Source organism: Schistocerca gregaria, chromosome X (genome assembly GCF_023897955.1).
Source record: "Schistocerca gregaria isolate iqSchGreg1 chromosome X, iqSchGreg1.2, whole genome shotgun sequence".
Lineage (NCBI taxonomy): Eukaryota > Metazoa > Arthropoda > Insecta > Orthoptera > Acrididae > Schistocerca > Schistocerca gregaria.
The window spans coordinates 752,120,213-752,135,414 of record NC_064931.1 but is presented as its reverse complement, the minus strand read 5'-3'; the positions used below and the strand labels follow the sequence as shown (position 1 = coordinate 752,135,414).

Genomic DNA, 15,202 nt, shown 5'->3' with positions numbered 1-15,202 from the left:
GAGGTTCGCCCCAAAATATTATAGGGTTCAAGTGTTAAGAAACGATTGCATATTTCCTAAAGAGAATGTCTAAGAAGTACAGAACAAGATAAAACTTAATCTCAAGAATTTCTTTCAAGAAAATGATTTAAAAGTCTGTTTTATGTAGGTTTTTTACAAGGTCGCAACTGGAACTTTTTTATGGCTGCTTATAAGTCACCGTTCGTCTTCCAAAATATTAAAAATAGTCCCAGGTCTTAGTAAGACATCCCAGACATACTTTATATCAGTACTCCCTCCGTAGCCGAGATCGCTGACGCACGCCTCTACAGTGGCTGTTAACCCCGAGGCAACCGAGTCGAATCATATAGTATTTGACCGGCAAGAGATGCGCGAGGTGGTGATGTATAGTTCCTGACCACCAGAATTTGCATCAGTGACCTAGGTTAAATTCCAAACGTCTCCGCAGTGTTGCATCAGTCGGATGGGGATGTTGATCACGGCAGTCCCCCATTCGAGAAGAGTAGGCTAGGAGAGTAAATAAAAAAGCAAGGAAAAATGTTTGTTTCCTAAACAGCTCAGCTTCCTTCTCAACATAGTCTCGTTTGAGAGATATACACTTGGTCCAGCGATCCTACAGATTGTTCACCCTTTCGGAAAAATAGGTTCCGTCAAACGCTGTAAAATAATCGTTGACTGCGACTATCGCTTCCTCATTTGATGAAAATATGTTCCCAGATAGCTAAGTTCCAGGTTAGGAAACAGAAGGAAGCCACTGGGGCTAAGTCTGGTGAAAAGGGTGTTTGAGGAACCAATTTAAAGCCCAGTTCATGGACTTTCACCAATTTTATCGCTGATATGTGGGGTGGTGCATTGTCCTGACGAATAATCACGTTTTTAAGTGCCAACCTCGATCTTTTTCCAGCCTATTCAGATTTCAAACGATCCAGCAATGAAACATAATATGGTCAAGTTATGGTTCTGTCTTTTTTCCAAGTAATCTACGAGGATTATTCCTTGCAAATCACAACAAACAGTGGCCATCACCTTACCAGCTGAGGAAACGGTCTTTGCATTCTATAGTGCACTTTCAGCAGCTTTTGTCCTTTTTTCTGACTGCCGTTTTGACTCCGGTGTGTAATGATGGATCCAGGTTTCATCAACAGTCACATATCGGCGCAGAAGGCCTTGCAGATTACGACTAAACAATGCAAAACACTGTGTTGAAATGTTCTCCCAAGTGTGCTTCCAGCTGACTGTGAGCAATCGCGTAACACACCTCGCACACAGCTTCTTCATAGTCTGTTCTCCGTGCAGGATATTATGCACTCGCTCAGCTGAGATGTCTACAGTCTCAGCAAACTCACAAATTTTAATTCAGTGCTCTTACCTTACCATATCATGGATTTTATCAATGTTTTCCTTGGTGCTTGTCCGACCACGTTACAATTCATGAATACAAAAGTAAATGGTCTTTAGTGATGGCACAGATTCTGTGTGAACTTCATCCAGACTCTTTTGATTTGTGCAGCACTCCAACCTTTCTCCATTTTAAATCACAGTCAACACACTGACCAATTAAGATGACTGCCAACAATGAAGTGTATGCTGTACGTTATTGAAATATTTTGTATTATCCTTGGAATAATCAAGCTTACCAACCATGAAGGCGCAACAAAATGTTCCATTCTTTCATGAAAACTTACCAGACCTATCAAACCAACCTTAATTGTTTCTTTAAAAAAATACATAAAAATAAAAACTTAGAAATGTTCAGAAGTAATAAATCATATACACAAATTAATTTGTGATGTAAAATTAAAATGACCCAGACCACATCATTACAGTCAACAGTGCAAAATGATCCATGGTACATGAACGTAACTAAATAAATTCTGCTGAGTGTTTGTGGCTACAATGGGCAGGTGTTGTCTCATGGTTTATTTTTATGATGATGAAAGAAGGGAGAGGGTGAAATCTGACACTGGCACATAGCATACTCCTCTTTAATAGCATACTGTTGAGATCAGCATCCCCATCTGACAGACAAATTGGCATCAATGGTGTTGTATGCCCTCACTCCATGTGACACTGCAGAGACATTTGGATTTAACTCTGGACACTACTGATAACGTGCAATTCATCTCCTAAGACTTCCTAGACATGTCAGTACTGCCTCCATATCCAAGGTCGCTAGCACACACCTCTACAGTGGGGTTCAACTTGGAGATATCTGGTTCAAATCATGGTCAGTATTTGGCTGGCAAGGTGTGAGAGAAGGTGTTGATATAAAGTTACTGATTACCATACTTTGCAGCTTTGTCCTGTGTCAAATTCCAAAAGTATCCACAGTGTCATGTGGAGTGAGTCCATATGACAATATTGATTGTGACTTCTCCATCAGATGGGGACGATGAACTTGGTGGTCCTGTCTGTTTACATACCCATTACAGCCACATAAGCTTAGCAGATACCCTTATGGTACAAGTCTAACACACCATGAGAAAAGCAGCCATCGTACATGTAGGAAGAAAACGCTTTCGAATTAGATGGCTGAAACTTGCATTATGGTCTCTCAGGCAATTCCACATGATTCTACCCTTCCTCTCTCGGTTAGCAGTTTCCAACCTTTATGAAATCAATACCATTACACTACATCAAATATCAGTGAATGACCCCAATCAATTTTGGGATACCACCAAACTATTAATGCTCCTACTTTTAAATTGGCAGCTGATTAACAATACTTAATTAAATGTAAAATAAATAAAACTCAAGTTCTATTTAGATTTTTTGCTTAAGTAAAAAATGATGAGTTGATGAGACTGTTGATACTGCCGATTCCAAATGCTTCTTTTTTTTTTTATATCTAGTCTGTTTGTTGTCAGCTAATGCACATCGCAAGTCACACACAATGTTCATCCAGCTCTACATGAGTCTTTGGATTGCTACCATAATTGAAAGCTGAAGGTTTACTTTAACACCTGTAGATTGTGGCAAAGAGTATCACTATTCTTACAAGTTCTTCCAATAGTAAAAGCTACTAGCCATTGGTCATTCATCAAATTAATACAGTTATTTTTTTACAAAATCCATTTTTAATTTATTGTATTTGTCAAGTTCAAGAAATTGTAATTTTGCTTGACATTTACCATCCTAAAATATTGCTTTACTAACCAAAAATGATCTTAGATACCAGTCATGTACTTGTCAATTTTCCAGTCAGGAAAATAGTTTCTGTTAGAATCTATTAGGGGGTAGAGTTGTAGCCTTCCTTAGTACACTTTTCAGATTTTCACCTGTAGCCAGCCAGCCCTGTAATGGAAGTTTAATGTATTTTCTTACCCGATGTTTATATGATGACATTTAATTTTTATTTGCTGCAGTTTTTTTTGTAAAATTTCAAAAAATGCTTTAGGAAATTAAGGTTTCCCAAGGGTTAAAACATGTTCTAAGGTACAATGTGGCCATGTACCTAGGAGCATATATTTGAGTGAAGTTTCAGCCATCGAAATCAAGAAAACCTTGTCAATACATATTTAATAGTCTATCTGTATCTTTATACTCTTCTACACACCAGTAATCAGTAAATAAAATCAAACTAAGTGGAAATATTATCAAAACTAGTTAAGAGTTAAATACATTTTGAAATACATACTATTGGAAACTAACACAAATTTTCATTTTCAAGACAGGTAAAATTGTTTAGGTATTAAAGAAACTCAGTTCATTCACAAGTATCATATGTTTCATGGTAAAATACCTCCTGTTTCATGCCACAAGATGTTGTTTGTCCAGCATAATAGGGCTTAACTGTCCACAGGTTACATAAAAAGTTCTAAAAATATACAACATTTTACTCATCATAAAATTCTGTACCAGTACATGAAGAATTAAAATATATACCAAATAACTTTAATATTTTATATAGAACTTATATGTGTAGAACATGAACTACAACTGCTGCACAAAATACACCTCATTTGCAACAACAACAAAAACTTTAAAAAATGGTGGAAACTGCTTACAGCGACCTCTAGTGTGCATTCCATTGTGCAATTCTAAAATCAGTCAGTAGACTAAAGTAAGGACCAAAAAACATTATGTGTTCCTTGGTGCACTATCCTCTAGGTACAACACTCTCCCCTTCTAATGGCAAATGGCGACAATCCTGGACGTATAGCAAATATAAACACAAGTCTAAAAATAGCCTTTAGTAAATCGAATAAGTTTTCAAAAGAAGCTCCATTGTTATGACACTGAAAGTTTACAGTCAGTGTTTATTACCAGTTTTGACTTATATCAGTGACAAATTGATTTTTTACATGAAAACCATTCATAAACTAGGGGTTGGTATGTAAACAGTTGAGAAATGTGTGTTGAAAATTGTTATTAGATTTGGGAAAACAGATTAAAAGGTTAGAGAACAGACTTGTGTGGGTGATTTAATTATGAATGTAATGAAGTAATGTGGAGATGGGTTATACTTCTAGCTGGACAGATGGGTGACAATGTCCAAAGGAAGTTCTTTACTGGATTTCAAGAAATGAGAAAAGGCTGAGAATACAACCTAATGGATGATGGATAATACATCAATCAAGTTATAAAATACACAAGAGTGAGAATGGATGTGTATTTCTGATTTTAGTGTTCCAACGTAGTGTGACAGTAATTAGTCAGAACTTTATGTCCCTTAAACTTGATTCCTCATACCCTCTTATTGAGCTGTATGCTTGTTTTCTTAAACTACTCTGTTAAAATAATTTTAAATACACTGTAAGGAACAGAATCAGCCATTTCTGGGAGCCTGTTATAAAAGCTGAGGCCAAGATATTTGTGTCTGTTAAGAACCTTAGCTAGCCTACTGTTGGGTAAATCAATTTACCATCAAGTTTTTGTGTTTTGTCAGTGTATTGACAGCCTAAGGTTAAAAGTGCTTAAATAGTCTTTAACACTGAGGAGTCAACTATACATATAGAGGCTACAGACCACCATAATAATACGCTCTTTGAAATGATCTTTACATATCTCTTATGAGTCTGTTAATATAACAAATGATATAATTTTTTTCTGTGCCTGGTTAGTAACATTTATATTTCTGTTATGTTTTCCCCCAGCATTCAAGAGCCATTTGCTCTGTTTGATCAACTTTATGACAAACCATGGACAAGGATTGGCCCATATCTAGTTGGAATGGCAACAGGATGGATTCTACTCAAAACAAAATGTGTCATCAGGATACCTTTGGTATGTAGGAGACAAAAATATTCATTTACCTTTATTTCTGTAACATATTCAGAAATAGCTCAATTTGCACTACTTTGGTAACATATTCAGAAACATCTGAATTTACACCCTATAAGCAACATTCAAAAATGCAAATTGTTAATGATTTAAAATCTGCATAATAAGCATATGATCTATTTTATTCATAGGGAATTACCATACATCAACAGATTTTCCCAGAATTGGATAATAAGTAAAGTAAAATGTAATCTACATTTAAATTAACAACTCCATGGATGGCAAAAGGTATTATGAATATATCTTCAGAAATAGTTAGCCTCTCTTCATCACCTAAGCAAAGGACTTGTACACATGAAGAGTAAGATTCAAATCCGCATCCAGACATCCTTATGGAGGTCTCACATAATTTCAGATGCAGGTGAATGCCCAGATTATTGTTCTACAATGTCATGACTGGTTCCCTTACTCATCTGAGCTAACACTCCACCTTTGATGGATTCAAAGTTGATGACATGTCATTGAGTGAGCTTCCTTGGCTCCATTGACAGTTTGTTACACTTAAATGTCACAACAGTCTTTTTTATATCTACAGTGAAAATTTTCCTGTAAATAATGCCTTGTAAACAAAATGTTACAAAGCATGTTTCCATTGGAATTCAGGTACAATCCTGCAGTTTCAAATTCACATGACAGAAGAAAATAATCATAATCATTTGACATCATCATCATTTTCAAATGGCTGGCTTTGTCTCACTGCTGTCTTAAATTTTGAAAGTATGAACCTGTACTACAATACAAAAACAGCCCTAATACTCTGAAAGCTTTTCTTACTTTTGGACTCAGTAAAGCAAGTAAGGGAAAACTGAAGTCTGGAGCTCTTCTTGTTCAGGGTGACAACAGCTTCAGCACAAGGTCATTGGAGGTGCCTGGCAGAAATAGCCTGAGAAGCAGATAATATAAACTAAGACAACATTTTGCACCACATACACTGCTGGTATTACAATTGCAACACTGTGAAATGGTCATCCTAAAAGGGTCAAATTGGTGTGAAGTATAAGGGGCAGTCAAATGAAACTGAGACACAAGGAAAAAATGAAATACACCGTTTATTATTCCAAAAGTAATTGTCATAACTAATAATGCATATATTCCATTGTGAGACAAGACAGTCAGTGCCTTAATGGAAAAATGTTTGTGATTGCCAGTGGAACCGTAATTGTACCCACGTGTGCACACCTTCAGCTGAAGCAAATCAACAGCCATGAATGTCTTTCTCTAGGACTTCAAAAATATAGAAATCACATGGAGAGAGATCAGCACTTGCTGGGGGATGTGTAATTACTTCTCAGCAAAACTTCTGTATCATAGTGGAAGCAACCTTGGCAACTTGTGAGTTGCCTGACAGGTCATCAATCACAATAAATGAGCCTTTAGATTTCCTCATAAACTGTAAATATGATTTTGCTGTAGAAATAGAGTACTCTTCAGTTCAAAAGGGCAAAATTCTAAGATGCTGAAAAATAATGTATTGGACTACCAGTGACTTAGTCATCTTTGCACCTTAATTGTATGTGGTATCTTGGTAAAGACCACACCTGTAACAAACATTAAGAAAAAATTGGAACTTATTTTGTTTTATGAAATACTCAGTAACTGGGTCAGATATATTTACAGTCAGAATATGACACAAAGTGACTCTGTACCATTTTTTTCCACAAAAACAATGCACTCAGTGTAATGCGATATTATGAATGGAATGCACACTTCTGCTTGTATGCAAAATCAATACAATATTATATGAATGTATAATATTCAGGGAAATTGACCATCATTAGTGCAAAACATCAATGTTCCAAAAGTTTAAGGATTATTTTCTTTTTGCTCCTGGCTTCTACAGCTAACAGATATCATAGATTTACAATATATTTTATTCAAAATCACAAATCCAACAAATTTGTTTATTGTTCACTTTTCAGTAAAGTTTCTCATGTTTTCCAATATCTATTAGTATTTAAATTCTTTCAGATCTGAAATACTCTTTATTTTTCATAAATTAGTAATACCATTTCCTCTCTTGGCAGTGAGTGCTGTCTGTGAAAGATTTGGTTTATCAAAATAAAATAAAAAAATAAAAAATGCATAGCTTGTCTGAGCCTTATGCTGTCACAATCCAGCACATATTCCAGTTTACACAAGGAAGTTAAATTCATAGCTACGCTACATATAACTGAATCTTTTTCACTTTTCAGGTGTGTGTTTTCATGGGATGGGTTGCATCACTGCTTTGCCTTATCAGTTTAGTGTATGGGCTTCCCCTATCCAAGCTGGAAGTCTATGCATCAGCTTCTTATGTATCTCTTGGACACACTGCCTGGTGCCTAGCTCTTGCATGGATCACAATAGCCTGTTGTGCTGGCTATGGAGGTAAGCTGGACACTGAATGTTTTAAACATATTTGCTAGTCATAAAGGAAATTTTTACCAGAGAATATGATAGATTATATGATAGACATAGCCATCTATATAATTGCCTAAGACATGACATGGGCCAATAGTTGTAACAGAGCCTTTCTGTGAAAAGGGAATACTTCCCTTTCTGTATGTATTCTCTTATATATTCTACAACAAAATTTTCTGAATAATTCAATGCATATCCTTAAAAATGTTTGGCAATTATTGGTAGAATTATGCAGAGCCTAAGCACACTTGTAAGCAATTGGTAGCATGCAGCATATGCTTTCACCCTGATAACACAAGTGACACAATATGTCATAGACTTTGCAAGCAACTGCCACCCATGACTCATGCAACTTGGTCAGAGCTGAATCTAAGGCATGCACATCTCATTTAGATATATTCCAAATTATGTGCTCAGCAGGACTGAGGCATAATGAATTGTAGTGTCACGCTACCATCTTCTTGTCTGTGGAGCATTCCTCAAAACATTCTGACGGAATTCAGCGGTATCAGGGTGATGTATTGTCTTCCTGAAGTTGCAAGTTCTCAAAAGTGTATTGCACACAAACAAATGGATGCACATGATCTGACAGTAGATTCTTGCATTGTTTGCCGATGTGACTGATGGCTGATGTGTTACGGTACATTTAATTCCACATAAATACTGTCCCCCCTCCCCCCCCCCCCCCAAGTTACTCATCTACCTGAATGATGTCCTGCAGGATAGTGGGATGGACTATCTCCTGTGGTTTTTATGCACGCATGTCCCAGAGTGGTGGTACACTTGTAGAGTGATTGTTTGTGTGTTCCACATAGCAGATGTGGTTCCAGATTGTATTACTTCTCCCTGGTATTATTTTCCAACATTCAGCTGGCTTGTCATTGCTGCACAGTGAACCATCTATCTTCTGTTGCAGTTTGTGATAGAGATAGCAATCCCTATCATCAACATGTTGTCCACAGTCATTGACTGTGCCTCAGAAGGTTTTCCCCAAATTGAGGTACAATACTTACAGTACATGGCTGACACAATGGCATGTGAAATGCCCAATGCTTTAATGAACTTAGAAATAGAACATTCCATGTCTAGAGCACTTATGACCCAATCCACTCATACTGTATGTCTTGCCCAGTCTCCATTCATCTGTCATGTTCATGGCCACCTCCAAGTCTGAAGAAATCTCTATGATGTGACATGACAAACTACTCCATTTGGCATAGTAACAACAGTGCAGCTATCTATAATTCACTTAGGACATTACTGAACTTAAATGCCTCTGTCCTGTTATTCAACAGATGAATAAATAAATTCTGGTCCAGGTTTACAAAAAAGGCAACACTGCCAATATTTAAACTGTAGTCAAATGTTTAATTTCACATACTCACACACAGTGATCAGTTTTCATCTGATATTGTCAATACATTCTCAGAAAATAAGGTCAGTTACTTATATAGACTCTATGGATCTGATCTATTTACATGTGTGACACTATTAACAACAGTTCTTTCAAACGAAATTACATAACTAGCTGCAACTTGAATGCTTAACAAAGACTCAATTTCACAGTAACTTAGCAGCAACTGTTCAGAGAACATGACTCAAGACAAGCATACTATTGACAGAATTATACTGTGGGTTAACACTGATTGACTCAGGTGCTATCCATGGCGTTCATTTGGAGACTCATGTAGGAATGTTTTTACAAAATGTTAAAATACAAATCAATTTGATACTTAATAATGACATGAAAGATAAGGACTGTAGGTGACACATGCATTCACTTGGCAATGATTTTTTTTTGCCAATTATTACTTGCATATTCTTTAAATGGCATTAAATTTGGGTTCTACTTTTATAGGTAGATTTCCAGGTATACACATTTATCCCACATTTTCTAATAAAGCCCAATCAGATCAATCTAGGAACCAAAATTCATGCTTTACATATTTCTTTAATTAACACATTTTTCCAGTAATAGTAAACATTTTTAGAAAAAGAAAATTTAGGGCTACAATTGTAATGTTGGATTTTTGAAAGGGTTGCTTTGTACTATTTGGACAATCTATGTTTCATATGATAACATCCACTTTGAGTGGAAATATTGCCTAAACTACCAAATTTTGAAAGAAGACATAATTTTTCTTTTATAGAAGAAGAATGGAATTTGAAACAGAAGTATGCAATCCTGGGAAAAAGAAAAAGAGAGAGAGAGAGAGAACCATTTATTAGTGGAGTCAGATTTTTAAATTCACCTAGTTTTGCCGACTTTTTTGAATAGTTTCTTAAATAAAATATTCCTGTACAGAATATTTATCTCTTGGCCATTAATCAATACAAACTGTCCTCTGAACAATAATAATTTGAAGGATACTGTTTGTAAAAGAATCTGGTCATTTTGTGTAAATACCCTATACAGGGCAGTTACGAAAACAAAAGAAAAAGAAATAGTTTTCTTGTTAGGTGAGACATAAGAGCAAGTGGAGCTATTTTGTTTTGTTTCATTTCAAGTTTCTGCTCATTACGTGTACACTGCAGGTCATTAAAATTAAATCTGTACATGATTAGGGGTTCATATGGTGCACAATTTAGTACAAAAAGCTACTAATTATGGCAGAGACAACAACCCTAACCTGGCTGGACATAGATTTGAAGTGATTTTGGATGAAAGACATAGGTACATCATTCCATGCTGCTTTAGCTCTGTGCTAAGGCTCATCAATCACAATGGCTGGTAGTAATAGTGTGCTAGTCTCTTGACAACTCAAGATCAGGTGTTTCCAGAAGGAGACAGGTCTGAAGAACATATTGGCCACAACAACAATAGAGCACATTCTATATTATGGTAGGACATGACAACACTTGGAGCATGCAATCTTGCATTATTTTACTGAAAGATTGTCACGGAGACCTCAAAAATGATTACAGCCACTGACATGAAAATTCATAAATGTAACACCCACTCTCCAAACACAATCTAGATGAACTGGAACTGATTGTGACATTGATGCTTGGTGCACCACTATTGGTGCACCTCTTTGGTGCCGTGCTAAGGGAAGCTACAACACTGGTCACTGTTTACTCAGTCTCTATGTAGAGAGCTGGTATTGTAGTTGTGATTGATATTTTGCAGTAACAACATAATAAAAAGTATCTGTTAAACTGAAAAATGAATGGAGCTTGGTTTCTGAATAGCCACTGAAGTGCAAAGGAAAGCATTGGAAGAACCTGTTGACATTTATATATTATTAATAATGTCAAATAATGTGAGTGTTACATAAAATCTGACTTCTGCATATCTTCAGTGCTGTAACTTGATTACTTTAAATAAGCATTGTGAACTGATTTTCCATATGATGATGCTTGGCTACAGTACCCAAAGTAATTTTGTATGTTCCTCACCGTGTTTCAGATTTACATGTTTTGTTACAAGTTTGTTGCAACTTCTTAAATGAAACTATGTTTAAGACTTTTTGACCTTTCCACATCTATGGGGACCATTTCACTTACAATCTGTGGAAGGGACGCCAGCAAATCACTTTATTGCTAATACCAGGAAATTTTCATTCTTTCAAAATTAAAAATGTAGAAAAAATTATCTTATCATGAGCTTAAAGGAGTATATTTATGTAATTATGAGTGTTGTTAGTTGTCAATAATCAAGGAGAACCTGGAAGACCCTGAGAAGTTGTTAAGTCACCTAATCAGAAAGGTTCTTCTTGCAAGACACATATTGGCTCATTCTATGCCAAGTGTGAATGTTTTGTCTTTATTGAAGATCTCTAGATCAAGTGTGAGTAAAGTTTAGTCTCTTGTTACTGCCTATCAATGTTGATGAGAAGAGAGAGAAAGGGAAGGAAAGTCAGGCTCCAGCTGCCACTTGTGACACATCAGGATGGTAGCAAGTTACATAGCTAACTTTTTTGTATGCCTTTAGAGTTCAGTTCTCAAGTTACCAGTAGTAAGATGGATAAGGTGTATGCATGCTGTGTGCAAATGCTGGAGGAGTTAGTAACAGTTCATGAACAGTTGAAAATGGTATCGGCCATGATCAGCCATCTGCAGGCTCCTGCCTTGGGGTGTAGTGTTGATGAAGAATCTGGAATGTTGCATGAGACACCTCAGGTATCATTTTTTTACCCATGGGCTCTGCTAATGAGAAACCTTAAGTGTACCTGATAGGAGAGATTTGCCTCCACCATAGGGTGAGTAGTGGGTTTTAATACGTTCATGTCACTTGAGGTGAAGAGTCAATGTGGAGACTGACCATCTGGCCTTGCCAGTTGACCCAGTGAGTGGACAGGTGGTCACTCCTTCAGCAGGGTCAGAACAGGCACACAGGGGAGGGGTTTACTAGTTACCAGGATGTCCAATGTTAGGCATGTTATGGAACTCCTAGGAAAATAGCATCCAGAGCTGAAAAGAAATCCAATTTGCACTCAGTATGTCTGCTGGGTGGAGGGCGGCTCATTTGAGACGTGAGAGAGGCCCTGCCTGCAGTTACCAAGTACACAGGATGTGATCATCTGCAGGTTGTGGTTGTGGCTCATGTCAGCACCGATAATGCCAATCACTTAGGTTCTAAGGCCTTGCTCAATACATACAGGTGCTCACAATCTGTAGTATCATACCAAGATTTGATCAGGGACCTTTTCTGACCTTTTTCTTGGAGTTGGGTGAAGAGTTTCAACCAGAGGCTCCATTGATTCCGTTATGGTCTTGGCTGCAGATTCCTGGACCTGCATTATGAAGTGGAGAACTGTAGAATTCCCTTTGACAGTTCAGAAGTGCACTACACGCAGGAAGCAGGTACTTGGGTGCTGTCATGCACATGGGAGTTTTTTAGGCTAGGCAATAGTTGGAGGTCCTCTTATGAATGCTCACCAAGTGATATGTAGAGAGCAAAATCAGATTGTATACAAAGTAAAGGCATATCAGCTGTCAAAATATTAACAGTAAATTGCTGAAGCATTCATAGCAAAGTTCCTGAATAACTGCCCTCCAGGAAAGTTACTGCACTCAAATTATTCTCAGAACCAAGAGCTAGATGAAACTTGAAATAGAAAGAGCTTACATATCCAACAAGGCATGGTATATATATATTGGGAACACAGGTTCACTGCAGTTGACAAAAAATTGTCTTTACTGAGACTGAAATTGAGTATGTGAATTTATTTTGATATAAGTAACCAGCCTAGATGAACTCAGGTTAATCATCAGATGCTTTTACTGACCACCTGATTCTGCTGTAATAGTTGTCATTCAAATGAAGCCTACATTCAGTAGTGCAGAAATACCCCAATCATGCAATATTAGTTTGGGCTGATTTTAACCAGCCGAGTATAGACTTGTACATCTATGGATTCATTGCAGGTGCTATTAATGGACAGTCTTGTGAAGTAGGCCTGAACACAGTTTCCAAAAACTGTCTTCAGCAGTTAGTTTGACAACCCACACAAAATGGAAATATTTTAAACCTTGTAGCTACAAAGAGACCTGATCTTATTGATAGTTTCAGTACAGAAATAGGAATTAGTGATCATAATGTCATCACAGTGATGATGCTTACTAAATTTAATAAATTCATCAAAAAGCCTTGTAGAGTACTTATGCTGGGAAGAGTAGTAAGCAGCTGTTAACATCCTACTTAGACACTGAGTGGAAACAATTTAGTTCCACTACAGAGGCTATAGAGGAATTATGGTCAAGTTTAAACTGATTGTAAATCACACTCTGGAGAAGTATGTGCTGATCAAGTGGACTAAGGACAGGAAAGATACATTGCAGTTCAATAACAAAATTCAGAAATTCCCAGGAAGCAGAAGCTGTTGCACTCTCAGTTCAAAAATGAAAGTGGAAATGTCGATAGGTAAAAGTTAGTAGGAATTCATGCCTCTGTAAAAAGATCAATCCAAAAAGTATACAACAACTTCTGCCATCATACGTTAGCAAAAGATCTTGCTGAGTACCTGAGAAAATTTTGGTCCTATGTAAAATCACAGAGCAGATCAAAGTTTGCTATCCAGTCACTCATCAACTAGCCTGGTGCGGCTATATGAAACAGCAAAATGAAAATTGAAGTTTTAAATTTCACATTTAAAAAAATTATTCATCCAGGAGGATTGTACAGATATACCATCACACAGACTCTGATACTGAGGAAACAGAAATAACTATCCCTGGCACTGAGAAGAAACTGAAACAGTTGAAAACAAGTAAGTCTCCAGATCTGGACAGAATACCAGTTTGGTTGTACAGAGAGTACTCTGTGGCATTGACCCCTTACTTAGCTTGCATTTATAGTGAATCTCTCACCCAGTGCAAAGTCTGAAGTGACTTTAAAAGTGCAGGTGACTTCTGTAAATAAGAAGAGTAAAAGAGCAAATCCACAAAATTACAGGCTCATGTCATTAACATCAGTATGTTGCAGAATTTGTGAACATAAACATATCTCAAATACAATAAATTTTCTTGAGACAGAAAATTTTCTGTCTACTGAGATCAGCATGGATTTAGAAATCATCATCCTTGCACAACTCAACTTCGGCTTTTCTTGCACAATATCCTGCAAACCATGGATGAGGAGTAGCATGCAGATTCAATATTCCTAGATTTCTGGAAAGTGTCTGATGTGGTGTCTCTATGCAGACTTTTAATGAACATCTGAGCACATGGAATACATTCCAAGATATTTGAATGTTTCAAAGACTTTTTACATAACAGAACCCTTTATATTGTCTTCAATAGCAAGTGTTCATCAGAGCCAAGCATACCATCACCAGTGCCCCAGGGAATTGTGGTAAGACTACTCTTATTCTCTACATTCATAAATGATCTGATGAATGGGGTGAGCAGCAATCTGTGACTATTTGTTGATGATGCTGTAGTATGTGGGAAAGTATCATCATTAGATGACTTTAAAAGGATACAGGTCAACTTAGACAGAATTTCTATTTTGTGTGATGAACAGTAGCTTGTTCTAAATGCAGAAAAATGTTAGTTAACGCAGGTGAGTAATTTCGTGTCTGTGGCCAAGGTGTCCAACATGTGACAAATGAAATGCACAAGTAGCAGTAACAATTGTTTGTGTGTTACTAAGAAATGGAACTCAGTACAAAGTTTCTGGGATGAGTGTCCACACGACTTGATTATAAATTGAAAAGTCAATACTTTATGTTGCCTGGAGGGTACTCACAGATATAATGTCCATGAAAGCCATAGTCAGTGGTGGGCTGATTGGGTGGTAGTGGACAATTAGCAATAAGGTCCAACACGGCCCTGAGTTTGTAGATGGTTTGGACAGGTTATTTCATGTAGAAAAGTTGTGCCTGTGCCACATAATGGTGAGGCTGGCACCCCCTAATACCATGGAGGCTGTGTGAGGCTTGCTTAAAAATGGCCTGTTAAGTTGTGTTGATGTCTGCTGTGTACATGTGGACTCCTGGGGTATTGCTACTAACACCAGGGCTGCATTTACCCACAGCACATGCCTGCAAGAGTGGTGGCTGCCTGGTGAGATTGG

At 37.1% G+C, this 15,202-nt stretch overlaps 1 protein-coding gene across 1 annotated transcript in view; it reads left to right on the top strand.

Annotated features, from left to right (window-relative positions):
• Positions 1-15,202, top strand: part of LOC126298207 (nose resistant to fluoxetine protein 6-like) — a 167,424-nt gene that overhangs the window by 133,436 nt on the left and 18,786 nt on the right. The window contains exons 12-13 of the mRNA XM_049989511.1: positions 5,097-5,226; positions 7,476-7,650. Coding sequence (XP_049845468.1) covers positions 5,097-5,226; positions 7,476-7,650 — 305 coding nt within the window. The remainder of the gene's footprint in view (positions 1-5,096; positions 5,227-7,475; positions 7,651-15,202) is intronic.